The following is a 25,385-nucleotide window of genomic DNA, read 5'->3' as shown; positions in this document are numbered from 1 at the left end:
ATGCAGGTGAACCCCTCTTATCTTGTCTTATAGAGTGCACCATATTTTCCCACTTTAGTTTTAGCATGATGGACAGTGTGTGACATGCTTGCTGTACAATACCACTGTGGCTTGTTTAAAAAAAAATCATAGTTGGTGTGAATGTGGATTTTATTGCAGTGGGGAAAACAGAGTAGCTTGTGGTATGTTCACAGAAACTCACACAAGCTTCACATAGGCTTACATCAAACACACTGTACTGTATACTGTAGGCTTATGTCTATAACATTCAGATTATGTTAATATAATGGGTTTATTTGATTGAGACATAACTACTTTTATATTTCACATTTGGACAGACATACTGGAATTGTTGGCCTTTGGTGGAGTAGGAAGGAACCTTGCTGGTTCGTTCTAATTTCATGATCTGCAAAACTTCAACTGTTTATGAGGATATGGTGTACAAATATTACATTGAGTTAAGGAAGTTTTAATGTTGAGTTATTTTGGGATGTTTTCCCAACAGACTCTCTGAACAGAATGGGACAAAGACCTCTGTTCATCTCAGCCATTGGAACTGACTCTCACAGTGATGCTGTACTGAACTACTCTCAGCACATGGTACATATGCAAAGAAGTTTAGGAGCGGTGTTGTGTGCTCTTATTTCAACTCTAAATCGGGCCCTTAACGAGTGGTAACAACTGTTTGTTATGACCAAATGCAAAGCAGAATGAATCCCTCTCCCATAGTATTCCGGCATGACATTAAATTGCTTTGTCTTCTTGTTGTTTTATCTAAGTGCACCAGTGGCGTCGCCAGGCTTCAAGAGCAGAGGACCGCAACTTATTGTGCCGGGATGACTGAGAACGGTGACCTGAGTCTCGGATTGGGCGACATGCATAACCGTCAGCAAATCACAGAACAGTATGTGAGTATTTCTGAAGGAGGTACGAGACATCAAAGTCTACATATATCAAGTTGTTGTTGTTGTTGATATAGTTGTTGTTGAGAATAGCACTGAAATAATAACAACTTTGCCCAGGACCAAATTAGAGGGAATGTCAAAATATTTCAACAAACAGGTGTCCCAGTTTGAGGAAAACCTTTCAGGGGTTTTCTCTCATGTGTCTGTATGGCAACCACAATCGACAGTCGTCAATAGTGATCGATCACCATTTTTGTCACCATCCGTGTCACTGTTTCACCTGTCTTTGTGCTGGTCTCCCCCACCAGGTATCCCCTCATTATCCCCTGTGTATTAATACCTGCGTACTCTGTTTGTCTGTTGCCACTTCGGCTTGTCCCGTCAAGTCCTACCAGCGTGTTCCCTGTGCTCTAGTTTTTGGTTGTCTTAGTCTTCACAGTTCTGACCTTTCTGCCTGTCCTGATCCTGCCCGCTGTCCTGCACCTGCCCGACTCTGATTTGGATTATAACCTTTTGCCTGCCCCTTGAATTATAATAACTCTGAGACTCGTACTGTCTGCCTCCTGTGTCTGCATCTGGGTCTTAGCCTGAGCCGTGATAATCGGTGCATGTCTGTTTGATCAGGGTCCATTCACAAAGAATCTGAGTAGAAGTGCTGATCTAGGATCAGGTCCCCCCTCTCCATTTTATCTTATTCACCATGATTTAAAAGGCAAAACTGATCCGATATCAACAGCACTCCATCTCTGAGACGCTTTATACATACGGACCCTGATCTGATAAACTTGTGTTGCAGTGTAGTATGAGCCAGCTAATTCTGACAAGGCATACAATCATCTCCTGTCTGACAGCTGGAAGGCCCTGGCCTCCACCTCCCCCAACCTGGCTGAGCTGTGTACCAGAATAAGACATTAGGCCTTCCAAAAGCTTCAGGTTGCTGCAATACTTCAGCAAATGCTGTACTTGGATCATTTCTAATGCGTGTATGTTTTTCATCACCATCCTCGGAGACCACCAACCACTTCACATATTTGAACTATTCCAACACTATCTGATTTATTAACCAGTCAACTAATCATCAAGCCCTTGATCGTTTGAATCAGGTCTTCTAGTGTTGGAATTTAACAAAGATGTGGAAAGGCTGGGGGTCCCCATGGATTGGGTTGAGAAATACAGATTATTTAAGAGTGTGTGTGTATATGATAAGCATATTACGAATGAGAATGTGGTCTTGTCTTATGGTGGCAGTGCTGACTAGCTTTGTGGAGGAGGTTCTGAGCTGTGCCATGGTTCTCACATGCCCCCTATTGGACAACCTGCACTGTGTGGTGGTGACCCTGGGGGCCATGGCAGAGCTGCTGTGTGGTGGTGACCCTGGGGGCCATGTCAGGGCTGCTGTGTGGTGGTAACCCTGGGGGCCATGGCAGTGCTGCTGTGTAGTGGTGCCCCTGGAGGCCATGGCAGTGCTGCTGTGTGGTGGTGACCCTGGGGGCCATGTCAGTGCTGCTGTGTGGTGGTGACCCTGGGGGCCATGTCAGTGCTGCTGTGTGGTGGTGACCCTGGGGGCCATGTCAGTGCTGCTGTGTGTTGGTGACCCTGGAGGCCATGTCAGTGCTGCTGTGTGGTGGTGACCCTGGGGGCCATGTCAGTGCTGCTGTGTGGAGAGACCTGCTGCCTAGGAGAGGAAAAAGGGTAAGCATTGGGAATACCTATAGCATACCATGATGGAAATATCATGATGACGATGGTTTTTGTTTGTCAGAAGGGTCAGCTATGCGCCATCCACTATCCTGCTTTGGCTCAACCCACAGAGGAAACAGTGAATGTCTCAGGAGTAGGAGATTGGTATGAAGATATGTAGGGGCAGGGAATAAACACATGATATGAAAAAATACTTAATTGACTTCATAGGTGAAATTAGGTTTCCCACTCTCCCCTCTCCTTAGTCTTGCAGGTGGGATAACGGCTGGGATGTTCCTGGGCAGAGACACTCAAAGCTGTGTTAAGATGGGGCTCCTGGCAACATGCCTGTCACTGCCCTCCCCACACCCCACCTGCCCAACTCTGACCACAGACTATGTTGAATCAAACAATGTCCAACCACCTCAACCCTGGCCTTAACCCACCCGTATGTGGATGGAGGAATGAGGAACAACTATCTTTATTATGTTGTTTGACCATCAAAATAACTTTTCAATGATTAGTTAAAATGCCTCATCTACCACAGTGACAGAATGGTGATAATTTGCATACATTTTAAATAAAATACTTTTCAATTCTTCTATTTACTACATTTCAAATGCCTAGGCAAATATAAAATGCATGTTTACAGTTGCCTAGCCATAGCCTTGACCTGCCATAAGTGTTCTTCTTCTTCGGTGAGGTTTAATGGTGGCTGACATCCAATATGTTATATTAGTACCACCAACAGAACTATTGTATAGGTCCATTACACTTTGTGATACAAAATGGGAAAGGGGAACCGAAAAACAATTATATACAGTATCAGTCAAAAGTTTGGACACACCTACTCATTCCAGGGTTTTTCTTAATTTTTATTATTTTCTACATTGTAGAATAATAGTGAAGACATCAAAACTATGAAATAACACATATGGAATCATGTAGTAACCAAAAAACGTGTTAAACAAATCAAAATATATATTTGGGATTCTTCAAAGTAGCCACCTTTTGCCTTGATGACAGCGCTGCATACTCTTGGCATTCTCTCAACCAGCTTCATGAGGTAATCACCTGGAATGCATTTTAATTAACAGGTGTGCCTTGTTAAGTTAATTTGTGGAATTTCTTTCCTTCTTAATGCGTTTGAGCCAATCAGTTGTGTTGTGACACGGTAGGGGTGGTATACAGAAGATAGCCCTATTTGGTAAAAGACCATGTCCATATTATAGCAAGAACAGCTCAAATAAGAAAAGAGAAACGACAGTCCATCATTACTATAAGACATGAAGGTCAGTCAATCTGGAAAATGTTTAGAACTTTGAATGTTTCTTCAAGAGCAGTCGCAAAAAACATCAAGCGCTATGCTGAAACTGGCTCTCATGAGGACCGACACAGGAAAGGAAGACCCAGAGTTACATCTACTGCAGAGGGTAAGTTCATTAGAGTTACCCAGCCTCAGAAATTGCAGCACAAATAAATGCTTCACAGAGTTCAAGTAACAGACACATCTCAACATCAACTGTTCAGATGAGACTACGTGAATCAGGCCTTCATGTTCGAATTGCTGCAAAGAAACCACTACTAAAGGACAGCAATAATAAGAAGAGACTTGCTTGGGCCAAGAAACACGAGCAATGGACATTAGACCGGTGGAAATCTGTCTTTGGTCTGGTGAGTCCAAATGTGAGATTTTTGGTTCCTACTACCATGTCTTTGTGAGACACAGAGTAGGTGAACGGATTATATCCACATGTGTGATTCCCACCGTGAAGCATAGAGAAGGAGGTATGATGGTGTGGGGATGCTTTGCTGGTGGCATTGTCAGTGATTAATTTAGAATTCAAGGCACACTTAACCAGCATGGCTACCACAGCATTCTGCAGCAATATGCCATCCCATCTGATTTGCACTTAGTGGGACTATCATTTGCTTTTCAACAAAACAATGACCCAACACACCTCCAGGTGGTGTAAGGGCTATTTGACCAAGAAGGAGAGTAATGGAGTGTTGCATCAGATGACCTGCTGCTGCTTTTGCAACAGCTAATGGGGATCCTAATAAAATAGCAATTTCCTGGCCTCCACAATCACCCGACCTCAACCCAATTGAGATGATTTGGGATGAGTTGGACCGCAGAGTGCAGGAAAAGTAGCCAACAAGTGTTCAGCATATGTGGGAACTCCTTCAAGACTTTTGGAAAAGCATTCCAGGTGAAGCTGGTTGAGAAAATGTCAAGTGTGTGCAAAGCAGTCATCAAGGCAAATGGTGGCTACTTTGAAGAACATAAAATTAGTTGAAAACGTTTTTTGGTTACTAAATGATTACATATGTGTAATTTCATAGTTTTGATGTCTTCACTATTATTCTACAATGTAGAAATGTAAGTGTGTCCAAACTTTTGACTTGTACTGTATATACAGTTGAAATCAGAAGTTTACATACACTTAGGTTGGAGTCATTAAAACTTGTTATTCAACCACTCCACAAATGACTTACTAACAAACTATAGTTTTGGCAAGTCGGTTAGGACATCTTCTTTCTGCATGACACAAGTAAGTTTTCCATCAATTGTTTACAGACAGATTAATTCACTTATAATTCACTGTATCACAATTCCAGTGGCCAGAAGTTTACATACACTAAGTTGACTGTGCCTTTAAACAGCTTGGAAAATTCCAGAAAATGATGCCATGACTTTAGAAACTTCTGATAGGCTTATTAACATCATTTGAGTCAGTTGGAGGTGTACCTGTAGATGTATTTCAAGGCCTGCCTTGAAACTCAGTGCCTCTTTGCTTGACATCATGAGAAAATCAAAGGAAATCAGACAAGACCTCAGAAAAAAATTGTAGACCTCCACAAGTCTAGTTTATCCTTGGGAGCCATTTCCAAATGCCTGAAGGTACCACGTTCATCTGTACAAACAATGGTATGCAAGTATAAACACCATGGACCAACGCAGCTGTCATACCGCTCAGGAAGGAGACGTGTTCTGTCTCCTAGAGATGAACGTAATTAGGTGCGAAAAGTGCTAATCTATCCCAGAACAACAGCAAAGGACCTTGTGAAGATGCTGGAGGAAACAGGTTCAAAAGTATCTGTATCCACAGTAAAACGAGTCCTATATCAACATAACCTGAAAGGCCACTCAGCATGGAAGAAGCCACTGCTCCAAAACCGCCATAAAAAAGCCAGACTATGGTTTGCAACTGCACATGGAGACAAAGATCGTACTTTTTGGAGAAATGCCCTCTGGTCTGATGAAACAAAAATAGAACTGTTTGGCCATAATGACCATTGTTATGTTTGGAGGAAAAAGGGGGAGGCTTGCAAGCCGAAGAACACCATCCCAATTGTGACGGGGGTGCTTTGCTGCAGGAGAGACTGCTGCACTTCACAAAATAGATAATTTTCCTACCTCATGAAGCTATGTGTATATATTGAAGCAACATCTCTAGACATCAGTCAGGAAGTTAAAACTTGGTCCCAAATGGGTCTTCCAAATGGACAATGACCCCAAGCATGCTTCCAGAGTTGTGGCAAAATGGCTTAAGGACAACAAAGTCAAGGTATTGGAGTGGCCATCACAAAGCCCTGACCTCAATCCCTTAGAAAATGTGTGGTTAAAACTGAAAAAGGGTGTGCGAGCAAGGAGGCCTACAAACCTGACTCAGTTTCACCAGCTCTGTCAGGAGGAATGGGCCAAAATTCACCCAACGTATAGTGGGAAGCTTGTGGAAGGCTACCCAAAACGATTGACCCAAGTTAAACAATTTAAAGGCAAAGCTACCAAAAACGAATTGAGTGTATGCAAACTTCTGACCCACTGGGAATGTGATGAAAGAAATAAAATCTGAAATAAATCACTCTCTAATATTATTCGGACATTTCACATTCTTAAAATAAAGTGGTGATCCTAACTGACCTAAGACAGGGAATGTTTCCTAGGATTAAATGTCAGGAATTGTGAAAAACTGAGTTTAAACATATTTGGCTAAGGTGAATGTAAACTCCTGACTTCAACTGTATATAATTTTTTTGTTTCATAAAATGGGTTAATATAATAATAATTACCCTACCAACTAACCCTATACTCATTAAATCCCATCACCTTAATCCACTACTTTGACCCTATCGGATCCTACCCTAGGCCAATGACCTGAGAAGACGGGACACTACAACTCAACATACCCTGTGACTCTACTGATGTCAAATTACGTACCCCAATGCACTTCTCTGCTGCTTTCACCACAGAATCTATTTTCCGTGATTTACATTCCATTTCTGCGGGACAGTTGATAACCATTGCTATAAACTCTAAGAAGCCAACCTTACTGAAGCTTAAATTACTCATTGGCCTATCCCTCTGTGCTGGCACCAATCTACTATTCACAGAGTTCCTCTCATAATCCCTCACCCTCGATCCATCCTCCTCTACTTTCTTCACTGCCTCAGCATACCTTCTGCACTACTTTGACTCTAGCCACCTTAACCTGCCTCTCTTGCACCCAACACTTCCGATCCCCACCAACATGGGCACCCCTACATTTGTCACACAAAACTTTATCCACCGAAACTACACAATCCTCTACCCCATGCCCTCCTGCACACTTCCCACATCTTGGAATCTCACTCGTACATGCTCTAACAGGATAACTGATATATCCTAACATGACCTTGTTGAGTAAAGACTCTGACTGAAAAGTCAAAAGGACTGACAGTGAGTTCTGTTTCACCACGCTCACTACCCGGTCTGCGTCGCACTAAACGGTGGGCGTCACAAACACCGTGAATCCTCAACTTCAATTGCTCCCCCATCACACTTAACGCTACCCCAGAAAGCACTCCTTTCAATGGTGCCCTATTCCTAAGAGCAAAGCAAGAAACTGATCTTCACCCAAGTGCCTGCTCCCTCTAATTTGAAGAAAGTCCACTTTGGGTTACGTTCCTCGACTCAACAGCATCCACCATCTTTTTCACCCAACCTGAAACCATCCATGGGATTAGCAAAAAGGCCTGGTTCCACCCACTTCAAAAATCTCACTCCCACTGGACCGAATGTATCTTTATCATAACCATGTCCATCAATGCAACTTGACACCAATCTTCCTCGACATACCCTCTTCAACAGAGTCAAACCCATCCTCTGCCTCCCTCCATTTTTTCAACCTCCTCTCTCTTTCCCTCCAATCCTCCTCCCTTAACCAATTACCCGACTCCTTCTGAAAATATTAAACTTTTCCAAGCCGAAATCTATTTTTGGCCTCCTCGAGAGACATGCTAAGCCCTGTCTTGCAAACGGGTCACAGGGAGTAGGGGTGTTAACCCCCATGTCCTGGCTAAATTCCCAATCTGGCCCTCATACCATCATGGCCACCTAAACATTCCCAGATTACAATTGACTCATTCATCGCCCTTCCTCTCCCATGTAACTATTCGCCAGGTTGTTGCTGTAAATGAGTGTTCTCAGTCAAATTACCTGGTAAAACAAGGGTTAAATAAAATAATAAATAAAGTATTCCCTCTACTTCAAACACACTACCAGGCACATTCCCAGAAGAGCCGGGATTTTGTTAACCAACCACCAAATTGGAAATTTGCCCGTCATTAGTATCCAGACTGAAAGCATAATTAACTACATTTCACACAATGCATTGTTGATAGCCTCCCACGCAGCCTCAGTACGTACTGAGCGCTTGCCCCATTCCCTCCTCCCTATTTTAACGCTAGTTAAGATGGTGGTTAGAGCGTAAAGTGTCTCTACAGATAAGAAAGAAAAGGGCAAAACATCTATCAAGCCTTTTGAATTATAGCGAAATAATAAACCTAACATAATCTAAAGTGTCTATCTATACAAATCTGGACAGTTCAGAGACATTAGCAATCCCCGCCCAATTTGGTGTGACTGTCCATTTGGAGTGGAATCCCTGTAATACGGACAGGGTAAGTGGCTAGCAAGCTAGCCCAAACTATTATTGTAACTGTCTGCTACTGATTTCGTGGCAAAATAGCATTAGCTCCATGGTTGCATAAACGAATTGATACATTTTCTGTGTCTATGCCATCCTTTGCATCGTTGTCTATTTGTGGATTTAATGAACTGTCAATGGTTTACTGTGTCGGCGTCTGTTAGCTAATAAACTAACGTTTGTAGGCCGCAGCCGCTTGCTAGCCAAGTTAGCTAACTGCGAATGCCAGCCAAGACTCTGAAGTTAGCTTGTAGGCTAATGTTAGCCTATTAGCACCTTCGTTGGTTAGCAAGCTGTCACTTTGTATTCACAAGACTCCATGTCTTGTGAACTTTGGTTAACTATTTATTCAACCCAACATTAAGTGCATGTCCTTTTACTCGTCGACTTGAGTATTTTATATTTTGTTTTAGCACCTGAACGGCTAGCTGATACATAATGTCATGTCGTGAACTAACATTAGAGAATCATTGCAAACCATTAGCAACATGCTAACGTTAGTTATCTACCAAGCTGGTTGGAATAGCTAGTAACTATCAGTCAGCTGACGTTTGCTGCTTGCTTGTACAGCTGCACCAGAAAGAGGATAGGGGCGCGAAGCCCTTCGTATTTAGGCTGTAGTTTAGTAACGGATTTTGAATTGCAATTCAACCAACTAGTGTTACCCTTGTAGCTAACGTTAGCTTGAATGTAGTTAGCTAGTTTTTGACGATATATTTAGCCTACTTACAATCAATAACTAGCTCTGTTTCAGTAACATCCTATTTGCAATTTACATACCGGACAAGCGCAAACTCAGCCTCAACAAACCCCAAGATTCGATAGGCCTGTTTATTTGATCAACCTGTGATGTAATACAGTTGACAGCTACAAGATATAACGCCCTCCTACTGTCAACACCACCTCATTCGTTTGTGACTTCCACAAGCCACTACTTTGTAACAACTGCTAACACAGGCAGAAGATATTGATGAGCCTCATACCATTTAGCTTAGGCTACATGATAATAGGACATCCCTCTTTACCAGTACTCCTAACTAAGTGAGCAGGTCCAGTTTAGGCCTACATTTAGCATTGAAGGTAGTGTCTACTCTTCATGTTCTCCATTATTCACAATTTATATTCTTCAGAAATGCTCCAAATAGAGTTTGAGTAACATTTGTGTCCATCTCAACTTTCTATCCTCTCATCCCTTACTACGATTCACCCTCCCAGCCCGTGACCAGCCGTGACATCTGCTCCACCTCGCCGTGCCATAGGATGTCCCACAGCCCCGAGATAAAGGACGACTCCATGGAGTGCCCTCTGTGCATGGAGCCGCTGGAGATTGACGACGTAAACTTCTTTCCCTGCACCTGCGGCTACCAGATCTGCCGCTTCTGTTGGCACCGCATCCGCACAGATGAGAACGGCCTCTGCCCTGCCTGCAGAAAGGTACATAACCTATCTTACCCTGGCCCTTACCTTACCCTTCCGCTGGCACTGCCTCCGCACAGATGAGAACGGCCCCTGCCCTGCCTGCAGAAAAGTGAGGCTGGCTGGCGGGTGGTGCTGTCAATAAACATAAGTTGTTATGCAAATGTGACATACAATCTCGTAGAATATTATTCTGCTCCCAACTCTCCTCAGAAGGATATACAGTGCATTTGGAAAGTATTCAGACCCCTGGATTTTTTACACATTTTGTTATGTTCCAGCCTTATTCTAAAATTGATCAAATATGTTTTCCCCCTCATCAATCTACACACAATACCCCATTGTGAAAAAGCAAAACTATTATTATGATATTTTTTTTTTAAACGGATACCTTATTTACATAAGTATTCAGACTAGAGGTTGACCGATTAATCGGAATGGCCAATTAATTAGGTCCGACTTCAAGTTTTCATAACAATCGGTAATCTCCATTTTTGGACACCGATCATAATGCACTCCACGAGGAGTCTGCGTGGCAGGCTTGACTACATGTTACGTGAGTGCAGCAAGGAGCCACGGTAAGGTGCTTGCTAGCATTAAACGTATCTTATAAAAAAACAATCAATCTTAACATAATCACTAGTTAACTACACATGGTTGATGATATTACTAGTTTATCTAGCTTGTCCTGCGTTGCATATAATCGATGCGGTGCCTGTTAATTAATCATTTAATCATAGCCTACTTTGCCATATGGTTATTTAACAAGCGCATTTGCGAAAAAAGCACTGTCGATGCACCAATGTGTACCTAACCATTTACATCAACGCCTTTCTGAAAATCAATACACAAGTATATATTTTTAAACCTGCATATATAGTTAATATTACCTGCTAACATGCATTTCTTTTAACTAGGGAAATTGTCACTTCTCTTGCGTTCTGTGCAACAGAGTCATGCTATATGCAGCAGGTTGGGCCGCCTGGCTCGTTGCGAACTGTGTGAAGACCAACTTCGCCAAACGGGGGATGACTTATCAAAAGTGCATTCGCGATTAAAAGCACGATTGTTGCACGAATATACCTAACCATAAACTTCAATGCCTTTCTTAAAATCAATACACAGAGGTATATTTTTTAAACCTGCATATTTAGCTAAAAGAAATCCAGGTTAGCAGGCAATATTAAACTAGGGAAATTGTGTCACTTCTCTTACGTTAATTGCATGCAGAGTCTATGTATATGCAACAGTTTGGGCCGCCTGGCTCGTTGCAAATTTAATTTGCCCCAATTTTAAGATATTATGACATAACATTGAAGGTTGTGCAATGTTTCAGGAATATTTAGACTTACGGATGCCACCAACAGTTCTGTATTTCACTGAAAGAATAAACATTTTGTTTTTGAAATTATAGTTTCCGGATTTTACCATATTAATGACATAAGGCTCGTATTTCTGTGTTTTATTATGTTATAATTAAGTCTATGATTTGATAGAGCAGTCTAACTGAGCGGTGGCAGGCAGCAGCAGGCTCGTAAGTATTCATTCCAACAGCACCTTTGTGCATTTGCCAGCAGCTCTTCCCTGTGCTTCAAGCATTGAGCTGTTTATGACTTCAAGCCTATCAACTCCCGAGATTAGGCTGGTGTAACCGATGTGAAATAGCGGGCTGCGCTCTAATAGCGTCACTCGCTCTGAGACCTTGAAGTATTTGTTCCCCTTGTTCTGCAAGGGCCGTGGCTTTTGTAGAGTGATGGGTAACGATCCTTCGAGGGTGGCTGTTGTCGACGTGTTCCTGGTTTGAGCCCAGGTAAAGGCGAGGAGAGTGACGGAAGCTATACTGTTACACTGGCAATACTAAAGTGCCTATAAGAACATCCAATAGTCAAAGGTTAATGAAATACAAATGGTATAGAGAGAAATAGTCCTATAATAACAACAACCTAAAACTTTTTACTTGGGAATATTGTAGACTCGTCTTAAAAGAAACCACCAGCTTTCATATGTTCTCATGTTCTGAGCAAGGAACTTAAACGTTTTTTACATGGCATATATTGCACTTTTACTTCTCCAACACCTTGTTTTTGCATTATTTAAACCAAATTGAACATGTTTCATTATTTATTTGAGGCTAAATTGATTTGATTGATGTATTATATTAAGTTAAAATAAAATTGTTCATTCAGTATTGTTGTAATTGTCATTATTACAATTTTTTTAAACAAAATGGCCGATTAATCGGTATCAGCTTTGTGGTCCTCCAATAATCGGTATCGGCGTTGAAAAATCATAATCGGTCGACCGCTAATTCAGACCCTTTGCTATGATACTCAAAATTGAGCTCAGGTGCATCCTGTTTCCATTGGTCATCCTTGAAATGTTTCTCCAACTTGATTGGAGTCCACCTGTGGTAAATTCAATTGATTGGACATGATTTGAAAAGGCACACACCTGTATATGTAAGGTCCCACAGTTGACAGTGCATGTCTGAGAAAAAACAAGACATGAAGTCAAAGGAATTGTCCTCGACCTCCACCAATCAGGCCTTTATGGTAGAGTGGCCAGACGGAAGCCACTCCTCCAGAAGCCACTCCTCCATAAATGGCACATGACATCTCGCTTGGAGTTTGCCAAAAGGCACCTAAAGGACTCAACAAGATTTTCTGGTCTGATGAAACCAAGATTTAACTATTTGACCTGAATGCCAAGTGTCACGCCTGGAGGAATGCTGGCACCATCCCTATGATGAAGCGTAGTGGCAGCATCATGTGGTGGGTATGTTTTTCCGTGGCAGGGACTGGGAAACAAGTCAAGATCGAGGGAAAGATGAACAGAGCAAAGTATAGAGAGATCCTTGATGAAAATAAGAATTTGTTCTTAACTGACTTGCCTAGTTAAATAAAGGTAAAATAAAATAAATAAAAAACCTGCTCCTGAGTGTTCAGGACCACAGACTGGGGGCGACGGTTCAACTTCCAACAGGACAACGACCCTAAGCACACAGCCAAGAAAACGCAGGAGTGGTTTCAGCGCAAGTCTCAATGTCCTTGAGTGGCTCAGCCAGAGCTCGGACTTGAACCTGATTTAACATCTCTGGAGAGACCTGAAAATGGCTGTGTAGCGACTCTCCCCATCCACCCTGACAGAGCTTGAGAAGATCTGCAGAGAATAATGGGAGAAACTCTCAAAATACAGGTGTGACAAGCTTGTAGTGTCATACCCAAGGAGACTCTAGGCTGTAATCGCTGCCAAATGTGCTTCAACAAAGTACTGAGTGAAGGGTCTGAATACTACTTACTTATTTAATACATTGGTAAACATTTCTAAACATGTTTTTGCTTTGTCATTATGCGGTGTTGTGTGTAGATTGATTGAATACATTTTAGAATACGGCTGTAACAACATGTGGGGAAAAATTAAATGGGTCGGTATACTTTACGAATATGCTGTACCTACGTACAGGTGAGCTTACCTGTCTTTCTATCTCTGCCCCCTACCATCCAGCCGTACCCGGAGGACCCTGCGGTGTACAAGCCCCTGTCACAGGAGGAAATTCAGAGGATAAAGAACGAGAAGAAGCAGAAGCAGAACGAGAAGAAACAGAAGGTGACAGAGAATCGGAAACACCTGGCCAGTGTCAGGGTGGTGCAGAGAAACCTGGTTTTTGTTGTTGGGCTCTCTCAAAGGCTGGCAGACCCAGAGGTGAGACAGGACACGTGCACGCACACACACACACACACATAGGGTCAGGGTGGTGCAGAGAAACCTGGTGTTCGATTCCACAATATAAGCCTACTACATAAATATAGACGTGTGTGTGAGTGAATCGGGGGTTGTTGTTTTTTTAACCCTCTCTTTTATGAAATGACTAAACGGTTTCTAGTTTTTCTTTTATGCAAATCTTGAGGCCCCCTCACGCCCAAAGGACATGCTGGCATACCAAAAATGAAGATATTTAGTGAATTTCCAACCTAAAATGTCAAGATTGCTGCCACTTACATAGGCATACATTTTATGTCTATGCTATGGGCTGACTGTGGCTATCCCACGGCTGGATATGAGAACCACGGCTCTTTGCCTAGGGGTAAATATGTGGTCTTCTGTAGCTCATTTGGTAGAGCATGGCACTTGTAACGCCAGGATAGTGGTCACAAACATTTTCAAAAATTCTCAGGTTTTCCAGAAATTGGGAATCCTCCAACTAGGATTTCTGGAATACCTGGGTGTTACTTGGGTGTTATTTTCCAACATCCGTTTTAAGCTAAAAAGCCATAGGTTTCTTGTTCTATATGAAATATATTCCATGTGATCTACTATCCCATTCCCTTTACAGTTAACCCATGCTTGCTTGTTTGCCTGGGCAATGTTTTTTGCTGCTTAAATGAGCTGTTGCACATAGTACATAGTTTTATCGTAGAGTACTTGACGTCCACAGATGTGGGTGAAGATCAAAATAATTTAGAACATTGTTCTAACACACACACACACACACATGCTAATGTCCCCAGCCCTCCACTGTGCTTCAGCGTTAACCTAGTTAGTGTGAGCGATATAGCATTTCATCTCACTATTCTCTTACTTGATCATATTTCTGGTCTACTGACCTAGCTATATTTGTTTTCCCTCCCAACTGTATTTATACAATTCTGTTTGTGAACAATTTCCCCATAATGCTAGAGCATAGTACAATCATCCCTCTATTTGTCTCTGTTTCTCCACAGGTTCTAAAGAGGCCAGAGTATTTTGGGAAGTTTGGAAAAATACACAAGGTGGTCATCAACAACAGCACATCATATGCAGGTTCACAGGTAAGAGCTGGTTCTATGTGACTCAGTTGGTGAAAGGCACGTTCGTGGGTTCAATTCCCGCAGAGATCCCATACAGAAAATATTTACACTAACTGTACTGTAAATCACTTTGGATAAAAGTGCCTGCTAAGCTGCACATCACAAGATGTGAGATTATTGAAACGTTGGTTCTCTTTCGATACCAGAACATGAAAAACGGTTCGGTGTTAGAATTGGTTTCTTCTGATATTTCTGTCAAATGTCTCACGTCGTCTACTGATTGGGAGAGGGGAGCAAACACGATGCTGGGCTGCAACATGCTCGCGCCCCACTCATGCTGCACAGAAGTTAACACATTTGAATAATGCAACACGGTATGTAGAAATGTTGCAACTGCAAATAACTGTTTGCAAAACAGGGTCCATTTACACTTTACAATACAATAAGATACCGGTCACTTTCAACTTTGTAGGCAAGCTTTCCTTGCTAGCTTACAGCGGAAGTTAACATCAGTTCACTACCCTAGTACTTTGTTTGCGATATTATATGAACATAATGCGAAAATAGGCTGATTTCAAAGCTAATTCTCACCTAAAACCATAGTCATTGCCAAAAAACTCCTAGTTTCCTCAGCATCACGTCTCTCCAGTCTCCACTGTGTGAATGACGTCATTCGGTCTTAGTGTGCACTTTTATAGAAGAGATTGTTTCTTCTACGCAAATACGGATCAGTACAATAAAATAATTCCCAATTGGAAGGGAATTGTTAGACCCATGATATCATCCAAAACATGCTCAATAACTCAATGCAACACACACACACACTCCTATTGAATATGTATTCACCTGTATTGTGAGTAGGCATTGGCCTATTTTTATTTACCCACTTTATCTATAGAGAATTTCCATTCAAATAAATGATTAGCATGAAGTTATGTAGTATTGTTTTTACCAAAGTCAAATTGATTGTAATTGGTTCGTTAATGCACACATGGTTGTCTCTGAAAAAATCCACCACATTTTTAATGATATTGAGCTCGAAAGATCTGTCTGGTTCAAATGCCATCCTGTGACTTTGGCTAATATATGTGGGATTGAATTCAACAGCAGGTGATTTCCTCTCAAAATGTAAATATGGAGAATGGGACATGAACTACCTATTTCAAATGTTGACTGTTTTCTGATCCACAGGGTCCCAGTGCTAGTGCCTATGTCACTTACATCCGCTCTGAAGACGCCCTCAGAGCAATACAATGTGTGAACAATGTGGTGGTGGACGGTAGAACACTCAAGGTGTGAGACTTAACACACAGGAACAGACATTCAGGGCCAGTTTCCCCAGACACAGATTAAACCAAATCCTGGATAAAATAAATTCCATTGAAGGTTAATTTTAGTCCAGAACTCGGCTAAATCTGTGTCTGCGAAACTGGTCCTCGAAGTATTTGGTGACTTTTTGTAAGGAATGCTATCAAATACTATATGACTTCTGACCTCCGCTGAAGAGAACATTCAACAGAATGTCATCACAAGTACATTTTCACTGAGCTTTCTGTGTTTTTGTATTGCAGGCTTCTTTAGGCACAACAAAATACTGCAGTTACTTCCTCAAAAGCATGCAGTGTCCCAAACCAGACTGTATGTATCTACACGAGCTGGGCGACGAGGCGGCTAGCTTTACGAAAGAGGAGATGCAGGTCAACAAACCGTTACTCTTCCTGTCTGTGTTTGTGTTGGTGGGCGAATAGAGATGGCAGATGACTTGACGTCATGTATTGTACTTGCCTGGGTGTCAGTAGGCCAGGGCATATGTGTCTGATGGTGACCAATCCAGTTTCTTCTCTTGGATCAATAGAGTTAATTCATTCAGATGTAAGGGTTAGGCCTGGCTGTGTTTATATATTCTTCGCTTTAGTGAATTTTTTTTGGTGTCTGCCACAATTTTGTATCGTATTCTTACTTCAAATTACTTCAGACCTCCGCATTAGTGTTTCTTGAATCTAGCCTGGTCCCAGATCTGTTTGTTGTATAGCCAACTCCTATAGTCGCTGCCATACAGTTGAATTGACTTAGGTGCACAGTGGGAGCATTGTGTTATTATTCACTGCTAAAATGACTTAATGTAATGTTTGTGTCCTTAGGCTGGGAAACACCAAGAATACGAGCAGAAACTACTCCAGGACCTCTACAAAATGAACCCCAGCTTTCTACAAACACCAACGTGTTCAGGGGAAAAGTCCAAAAGCAAATCTTCAAATTCTACACAAAGGTACATTTGGTATTTTGCTTCTCCCCTCTATCTTTTTCTTCCATGCAGCATCCCTTGATTTGATGACATTGACCTTATTTGGGGGGGGCAGGACTGAGGTTGGAGAACCCTGGTCAACACGATGTATTTGCATATTTCTTTCTTGCAGTTTCTATTGTGTGCTTTTATTGTGAGACCTTGGGTGAGTAAGATCCATTGATACATGTAATGAATACATTATTTGAATGGCAAATAAACTTGATATGTGAAACCTCTCGCCGCAAACCCAAAAAGCAAATATTTGCACTGAAGGCCGTGGCACTAACAGCTAGAACACCGCAGGCCGCAGTTCTCTCTCCAAGTCTTCCACACAACATCTCTTTCTTCCATGCTGACCTCTTGTTTTTGTCAATTTCTCAACACAGACCCAGCAACGGCAAGGACGGGTGGCCAACACTATCGGGGTATGGTGGCAAACTGGCCAATGGGCTGTCAGAGGACAGGAAGTCTCCTCCGCTGCTAGACTGCTGTCTGGACCCAGAAGTCATGACCTCAGACGGGTTAGGACTTGGCCTGGGGCCGGACACAGGGATGGGGTCTGTCCAGGGGGCTGCTCTGTCCCCCTTCTCTTCTAATTGTGACAGCAACGGGTAATCTATAGTAGTACATTAGTGGGGAAATGGGGATACCCCGTCAGTTGTACAACTGAAAATGTCTTCCTCATTTAACCCAACCCCTCTGAATCAGAGGTGCGGAGGGCTGTCTTAATCGACGTCCACGTCTTCAGTGGGTTAACTGCCTTGTTCAGGGGCAGAACTACAGATGTTATCCTTGTCAGTTCGGGGATTGGATCTAGCAGACTTTCGGTTACTGGCCCATTGCTCCTACCCACCAGGCTATTAGTTTTATATTAGTGGGGCTCTGTCCCCCTTCTACTCCAATTGTGACAGTGATCCCGTTATTACCGGGACAGACATACAGGCCGGCTGGAGTCGAACTAAACCAAGCTGTCCCGAGAAGACAAGGTTACACATTCACTATAGTTGCTGAAAAGGGAAATGTGAACAATAGAGTGAACTGAAAAGGGTATAACTCACAGGCCAAACTGGCCACCTTTTTTTGGTCCCTTTTGTTAGGCCATGAACTACACAGCTGCGTAGTCTGATGCTGGTCTGTTTCTCTTTCCCTCTAGTCCCAGCGACAAACCTCCGGAATCAATAGGTATGGTGAATGGAGAGACTTTACAACAGGTAAGAAGACTTTTGCTACCTTTAGATAATTTAACATGTAAAGTATTTTAATCATTTGAATGTCTTTTCAATATTCTTATAAATGTATAGATAATTACATGTAGTACATAGGGATGGTATTAGAGAAATTATTGTCATATCTATCCAGACTAGACTGTTTCTTCCCTGAGGCATTTTTAAATGCCCAGTGTCGTCCAAAATGGGACTTTCCATATACATTTCCACACTGAGATTGGAATAATACAGTGAAAATTATGATAATGCCATTTTAGTGTTTGAAAACACCAGCTGAAATTTCAGCATGTGTTGGTGGGATGGAGTTTTGGCCTGCCTGGTGACATCACCAGGCGGTAAATTAGTTATAGGCCAATAAGAGATCCAAACCCCTCTGCCAATAATAGCTCCTCAATCAATCAGACCACTCCCAGACAGTCCTAGCAAAATTATTGATTGGGAAATTGCTATTTGCTAAGAAGCATTTTTAAAATGTATTTTGGACAATTTTAATTTAAAACAATCACAGTAAGGTACTTAATTGTTACCAAGAAATTATTTGATATTGACGAAAAACGGCTGCATTGGTTGGACCTTTAAAAGATTTGTTTTCATTATGAATTATTATTGCTTACAAATGTTAGACGGTATTAACGGTATCCCCCCACTAATTTAGTCCCCTTATTCCTCTTTCCCCCTTCCAGATGCCTAACCGCGAGTCCCCTTCCCCTCCCCCGGGGCTGACTAAGCCCCCCAGCAGTCTGGTGGTTCCCATCACTGTAGCAGACCTCACCGCCCGCTCGCCCTTCGAGGGGGCTGCTGCAGAGTCCCAGTCCCTGTTCTCCGACAACAGTAACTTCAGACACCCCAACCCCATCCCGTCCGGCCTGCCCCCCTTCGCCAGCTCGCCTAGAGGGGGATCCGACTGGCCCATGACCCCCGAACCACAGAGCCTCTTCACATCAGGTGGGTTGTGTGGGGCAGAATCACGCAGATGCACGAGCACACACGCACTCCGTCACGGTTAAGAAACGATGCTTCTGTTAACAAAGGCAGTTTCTGCTCCACCTTTTGAACCTTGTGCAAATGAAGACAAAAGTTACACACTTGTCTCTCCTTGCTGTGGATTCATTTGACTAATGTTGCTAACCACTTGCTAACTCTTCCACCCTTGCTCTCCTCAGACACAATACCGGTCTCCTCCTCCACAGACTGGCAGGCAGCCTTCGGCTTCGGCTCCTCTACTAAACAGCAGCAGGACGACGACCTGGGCTTCGACCCCTTTGACGTGACGCGGAAGGCCCTGGCTGACCTCATTGAGAAGGAGCTGTCAGTCCAGGACCAGCCCAGTCCCCTGGGGTCCCCCAGCCCCTTTGGCCTCCACCACCCCGGGTCCCACCACGGCCTCCACATGCCCCTCTCCAACCCCAACCATTTCCCCAGCAGCATTGGACCTCCACCCCGCCTCTCTCAGCTCCACCACAGGCACATTTCTAGCTCCTTTAGTTTCCCTGGTTCCCAGAGTCAGAGCAGTCATCATGGTGGAAGTCAGGCTGCCCAGGCCGCTGCAGCTCGGCATACCTGGATGGGCATGCCTCCCTCGGCACGCAGCAATAACCACCTCCTCTCACACTTGAACCACTCGGCCAATGCTGGAGGAGGACATAGCAACTTCCTGGACTTGAGCATGCCTCCTCAGCACCACAGTCACAATACAGGGCTGGGAGGGATCCCCATGTCAGGTAGGATACCCTGGGTCTGTTTTCTGGGAGTGTTGGGGTCAGTTATGTCCCCTGTCAAATGGATTTGACCCTGGTTGAGTCGGGTTTAGCGCAATCTGTTCAGTATGAACGTACAAGCATTGAACTTCAAAACATATGTAATCGTTTTGCCTGTTTTGATCATGTCATATTGACCTTGCGAGAAACATATTACATGCAGATGCATTTCTGTGTTTTGCCCTGGGAAGACTTACAAATCTATATTAAATGCAAAGCAGCACTCCTTATGTTCTCACTTATCCCTGATGAAATTTATTTTTCTCTCTCTCTGTAGAAAACAGCAGTTCTATAGACGGCCTCAATGTGAAAGAATGGCAGGACGGTTTGAGAGCTCTCCTCCCCAACATCAACATCAACTTCGGGGGTCTCCCCAACTCCTCCTCCTCTTCTTCTTCCTCCTCTTCCTCCAGTATGAACCACATGGGGGGTCCTGGGGGGCTAAATGGGCCAGGGGGACTCTCACACAGTCTCAGCTGGGATGGTACGGCCAGCTGGATGGACCCAGCTATCATCACAGGTAGTGAGTAACTTTACATTTTGTTTATTATAAACAAATGTATCTGTGTTGTAATGCACCGGTTTCCCAAACTCTGTCCTAGGGATCCCAAGGGGTGCATGTGTAGTTTTCTGCTGTATCACTACACAGCTGATTCAAATTGTCACTTCCAACCAGAATCTAAATCTTCATTCACCTCTTTCTTTCTCTCCTCACTTCAGGCATCCCAGCCTCAGCAGGCAGCAGTTTAGACTGTCTCCAGGAGGACCAGAACCCTCCCCACTGGCTCAAATCCCTCCAGGCCCTGACAGAGATGGACGGCCCTGCACTGCCATCACTCCCCCAGCAGCCCCAGAACCAGCAACACCAATCCCTCCACCACAGCCACCACCATGGCCTTCTAGACCAGGCCTCCTCACACCCACACCTCCACCACAGAGCAGGCTCTGGTTGGGCCCCCTACCTGCCCGGCCTGACCCAGCCCACACACCCCAACCCCAGCCAATTCCACAGCCCTCCCCCAGGCTTCCAGACAGCCTTCAGACCCCCAGGCCAAAGCGCCACAGAGTTGCTACAGAGCGCCTCCGCCGGGGACCGCCACTAAACTAAAGACAGATTACAGCAGACTACCCCCCGACCCACGTCGTAATCCCGATCCCCAATGCAATACAGATACAGTACACACACTAATCTGCAGATTATCAGATTATGAAAATGATTAACAAAATAACAAGGCTTTCTTTTTCTTTCTCCTTCCTCCTTTTTTTCTATTCTAAAGGCCTATTTGTTTGTTTTGGTTTTTGTGGCACATGACATGATTGACCTGTTAACCCTTTATGTCTGCTACTGACCGGCCCCACTGAGCTCCAGTAGTCAGGGTCACCTTCAGTAGGATGCACCATAGTCAAACGTTTTCAAACTGAAAAATGAAAAGGAGCGTTTCTTATTGGGCAGATAAGTCCATGTAAGTCCCTCATGGTTTTCTTTTGTTTGGTGCATAATGAACACGACCCAGATGAATTGTTTGGGATCAGACCGGTGCTGACTACTCTGAGCTTCACGTGGAGTCTGTCCGTATGATCTAGACGAGCACAGAGAATAGGAGCAGTGGTACATTTTGTGACACCCAAGACGATAACTCCAAATTTACAGGAGTCAATTAGCAACGTGAGTCAATTTTAAGAAGTAAATTTATGATTAAATATGAAACCTGTAGGAAAATCGTCGTGAAAAAAAGTGAAGTCATGATTACTCTTTGAGAATGAAGCAACAAACTGAATAGTGAATCTGCTCTTAAAGCTTTGCCCCTAGGGCCCTCATCCTCCCCACTTTGAATAAAACAGGAGACTGAATGAAACGGTTAACACTCACTCAGTGCAGAGAAGCTTTAAGGCGAACTATAACTTCAAGGCAAAATTGATACCAAATGCCTTTTAACTGATTAAGAGGAGGAAGGATTGAAAATCTTTAGAGAAAAACATGGGTAAAAATTACTTCAGGCTTGTTTTAATTGGTTCAGATGACAGAAATGATGCAGACAGAGACGGTCACAGGTGGATATAATGTTAGGATGTGGGAGTTGAGGGCACAGCCAAGCCAATCTGCTTCGGCTTCCTTGTTAGGCGGGGTCACAATGGTCACGTTCCAGGCTGACAATATTGCACTCACGCAGCAACCAATGGTCATCGACTTTGCTGACTGGTGTCAGTCTGCTCTATCATATGCGGTTAACTGATATAACTGATTAGCTATACCTGATTAACTAGTTAGCTGATACAGGCATTGTGAGATCTGGCAGGCAACTGCAATGTAGTCTGCCTGGAATGCGCCCCAATGGCCTGTCTTGTACAGGTCATTAAAACCCACATTCCCTTTGGGGTTATGGTGCCCCATCCTGTAGTAGAGGCAAGATTCAGTTCGACCTCCGTATCAGAGGATGGAGCACTGCCTAACTGGGGGACTGACCGCCGGGGTTGGAAGAATAATAATTAGTCTCACGACTATTCTCAGATTGGAAGAAGAATAGGCCTAGTGTCAGGATACCAGACCTCAGCACGTTACATGCTAGTTCTGGGGAAACGAAGAATGGCTGGAGTGGAGGCAAAAAAATGAACAATATTTAAAGGAAAACACCCCAAAATGATATTTTGATCTCATTTCATTAGTTGATTGTTGAAGTCCCAACTTTTTTGCATGGCAGCAATCAAGTTAAGATGTTTAACATTCAAAATTCAGATTTACTGCTGTTATGCTCTTTTTTTCAAAACATGCTGCATTTTGCATCATATGAAGCAAAATGCATCATACCGGCTGTTTTTTTTCTGTTTTTTGAAAGTTTGGGATTATAACAGCAGTGGACTGAATGTTTTGGGTGGAATTTTACTTTAAAGACTGTTGGTGGGAAGATGTAGGCTAAAAATGGGGCATCCTAAGATGTAGGGTTTGGTCTGATACGCACAGTGCCACTGTGTGGCAACTACAGTAGCTAAACCCTGATCAGGAAAGTCACAAGAAGACCCAACAGATAAATGATGAAAGGGTGGATGAAAAGGCTTCCTAGATGTCACAATGTCCTGATATGCACCTGTAGAAAATAGTGAGAATTTAAATAATGTCATGCGATATCGGAGATTGTGTGAAAGGAAGGTGCTAGAAGACGACGACAAACGACGGCTAGCAATTTAATCCAAGGAGCGCTCTGCCTCTCTCTGGGCCTTGAGAATGAATAACCTCCCTTCACAACCTTTTATTTTTAAGTCTTAACTCCATAATATCTACATCTTTATCTCTCTCTTTCTCTCTCCTGCTATATCCCCTATTAAAACATTATTCACTAGAAACATGAACTGATCCAGGTGAAACCAACAATCAGTCATACTTACTGTGGTTTTTAACATGATGCGGAGATATAAAACACAATGAGGAGCTTAAAGGAATTGAACTGTCCACTGCCCGTCTGGAAAAACAAACCTTAAATAAAATGAAAAACCCAGTGCTCGAGTTGGCTCTTTTTGTTGTTTCAGAGATTTACACTATCACGTTTCATCAAGTTTTTTTTTCTTCTTCAAGTTCAAGTATTACGCAGGCTGTACTAATCTATCATAACTTGTAACACTGGCTATATCAACAACTCCCAGGGTCTGTTAGTTTCCTGGACTCAAGATTATGCCTAGTCTTGGACTAAAAATGTATGTCACTGGAGAATTTCCATTGAGCAATCTTTCTAGTCCAGGATTAGACTTGATCTGCCCCCGGGAAACCGAGTCCTGTTTCTGACGTAACATGTGCTTGATCTCCACAGCATGAAGACCAGCATTTTAAGACCAGGAGAACATTTGAATGACCGTAACAAATGTTGACACCACAAGCTAAGTCAATAAATAATTTCTTCAGGCTTTCTCTCCACTAGGGGCCAGTCTGTCTTTACTCAGTGCTCCGGCTCTGCAGTCCAAACACTGGATGTCCCAAATGGCACCCGATTCCCTATTTACTGCACTACATTTTTACGAGGGCCCTGGACAAAGGTAGTACACTAAATGGGGAATAGGATAGGATACCATTTGGGATGATACCTCTGTCTACCCAGACAAGGTTACAGAGAGCTTGGTGGAATGTTGATGCTGAAGGTTGTCTCTGGGTACATTGTCTTCATTGATTCTCCCCTGTAAAACTAATTGTTTTATTCTGTCCCAACTGATAATATTGACATTGTCCTAAATTGATTTATTGACTTTGAGAAAGATGGCAGAAGTATGTAGCTAAGAAGATATCTGCCTTTTTTGTTTGTGTGTGTATATGTGTTATATATATATGTGTGTGTGTATGTGAGAGGGGGATGCAGTTTGTATTAGTTATTCCATATGCAGTCCTCAACCTCCCCCTGTGCTGTGCAGCCAGACAGCCTATGCTCTATACTGTAGCTACCTGAAGCAGAATAGCAGTGGGCTCTGTAGCTACCTGCAGAAGAATAGCAGTGGGCTCTGTAGCTACCTGCAGCAGAATAGCAGTGGGCTCTGTAGCTACCTGCAGCAGAATAGCAGTGGGCTCTGTAGCTACCTGCAGCAGAATAGCAGTGGGCTCTGTAGCTACCTGCAGCAGAATAGCAGTGGGCTCTGTAGCTACCTGCAGCAGAATAGCAGTGGGCTCTGTAGCTACCTGCAGCAGAATAGCAGTGGGCTCTGTAGCTACCTGCAGCAGAATAGCAGTGGGCTCTGTAGCTACCTGCAGCAGAATAGCAGTGGACTCTGTAGCTACCTGCAGCAGAATAGCAGTGGGCTCTGTAGCTACCTGCAGCAGAATAGCAGTGGGCTCTCTGTCATCTAGGAGCTCTGAGAGATTAAAGGTAACAATGGGGACACTAGTTCTGTGACGTCACTATTGTCAGTCTTGTAATGTGGTGACAGAATCCCATTGTGATTTCACACCTCAACCTGGGAGAGTAATGTTAACCTTACTGTTAGTGGATGTCTTCCTATTAAATCTGAAAAAAGGTTATGCTAATGCATCATGATGTTATGAATCCACCCGTCCTCTTCCAAAATGTTACCGCTGGTGTTCCCTATGTGACTTACACATCCGCGCAGCTAGGATGTTGTTTATCTTCTTGCCTGTATAGGTGTTGAATGAATCTCTTTTTATTTGCTGGAATTAGTTCAATCTAAAGCAAGGTCATTATATTGCATCATGACCGTATGAGAACTCAACCATGTTCATATGCTACCTTTGTTCTTCCCAGTCTGTGACTTACTTGCCTCACACCATGTTGCCTGAATGTTTACCCTCTTCCCTAGAGCGGTAAATGAATGTCCTATTTAAAGACGAGGTTTCATCCTGAGACAAGGTTATGCTATGAAGCC

The 25,385-nt window shown here is 43.3% G+C and overlaps 1 protein-coding gene across 4 annotated transcripts; it reads left to right on the top strand.

Moving 5' to 3' along the window:
- Positions 1 to 532: 532 nt before the first annotated feature.
- On the top strand, positions 533 to 23,521 carry LOC135524080 (CCR4-NOT transcription complex subunit 4-like). 4 transcript variants are annotated; one of them, XM_064951260.1, is made up of 14 exons: positions 533 to 600; positions 780 to 908; positions 9,773 to 9,991; positions 13,478 to 13,675; positions 14,695 to 14,781; positions 15,952 to 16,053; positions 16,332 to 16,457; positions 16,902 to 17,029; positions 17,434 to 17,568; positions 18,201 to 18,258; positions 18,957 to 19,218; positions 19,437 to 19,994; positions 20,308 to 20,553; positions 20,751 to 23,521. In XM_064951260.1, exons 1-14 carry the CDS (start codon positions 598 to 600, stop codon positions 21,131 to 21,133), a joined length of 2,634 nt encoding a protein of 877 aa, XP_064807332.1. In that variant the 5' UTR covers positions 533 to 597; the 3' UTR covers positions 21,134 to 23,521. The 4 variants fall into 4 exon arrangements, with proteins under 4 accessions (XP_064807332.1, XP_064807331.1, XP_064807330.1 ...); XM_064951259.1 differs by having other exon boundaries at positions 534 to 600; positions 17,434 to 17,658; positions 20,308 to 20,550; XM_064951258.1 differs by having other exon boundaries at positions 534 to 600; positions 17,434 to 17,658.
- The last annotated feature ends 1,864 nt before the right edge of the window (positions 23,522 to 25,385 follow it).

The sequence above is a fragment of the Oncorhynchus masou genome, chromosome 31, assembly GCF_036934945.1.
Source record: "Oncorhynchus masou masou isolate Uvic2021 chromosome 31, UVic_Omas_1.1, whole genome shotgun sequence".
In the NCBI taxonomy this organism is placed as follows: Eukaryota; Metazoa; Chordata; class Actinopteri; order Salmoniformes; family Salmonidae; genus Oncorhynchus; species Oncorhynchus masou.
This window is presented reverse-complemented; position numbering and strand designations above follow the sequence as displayed.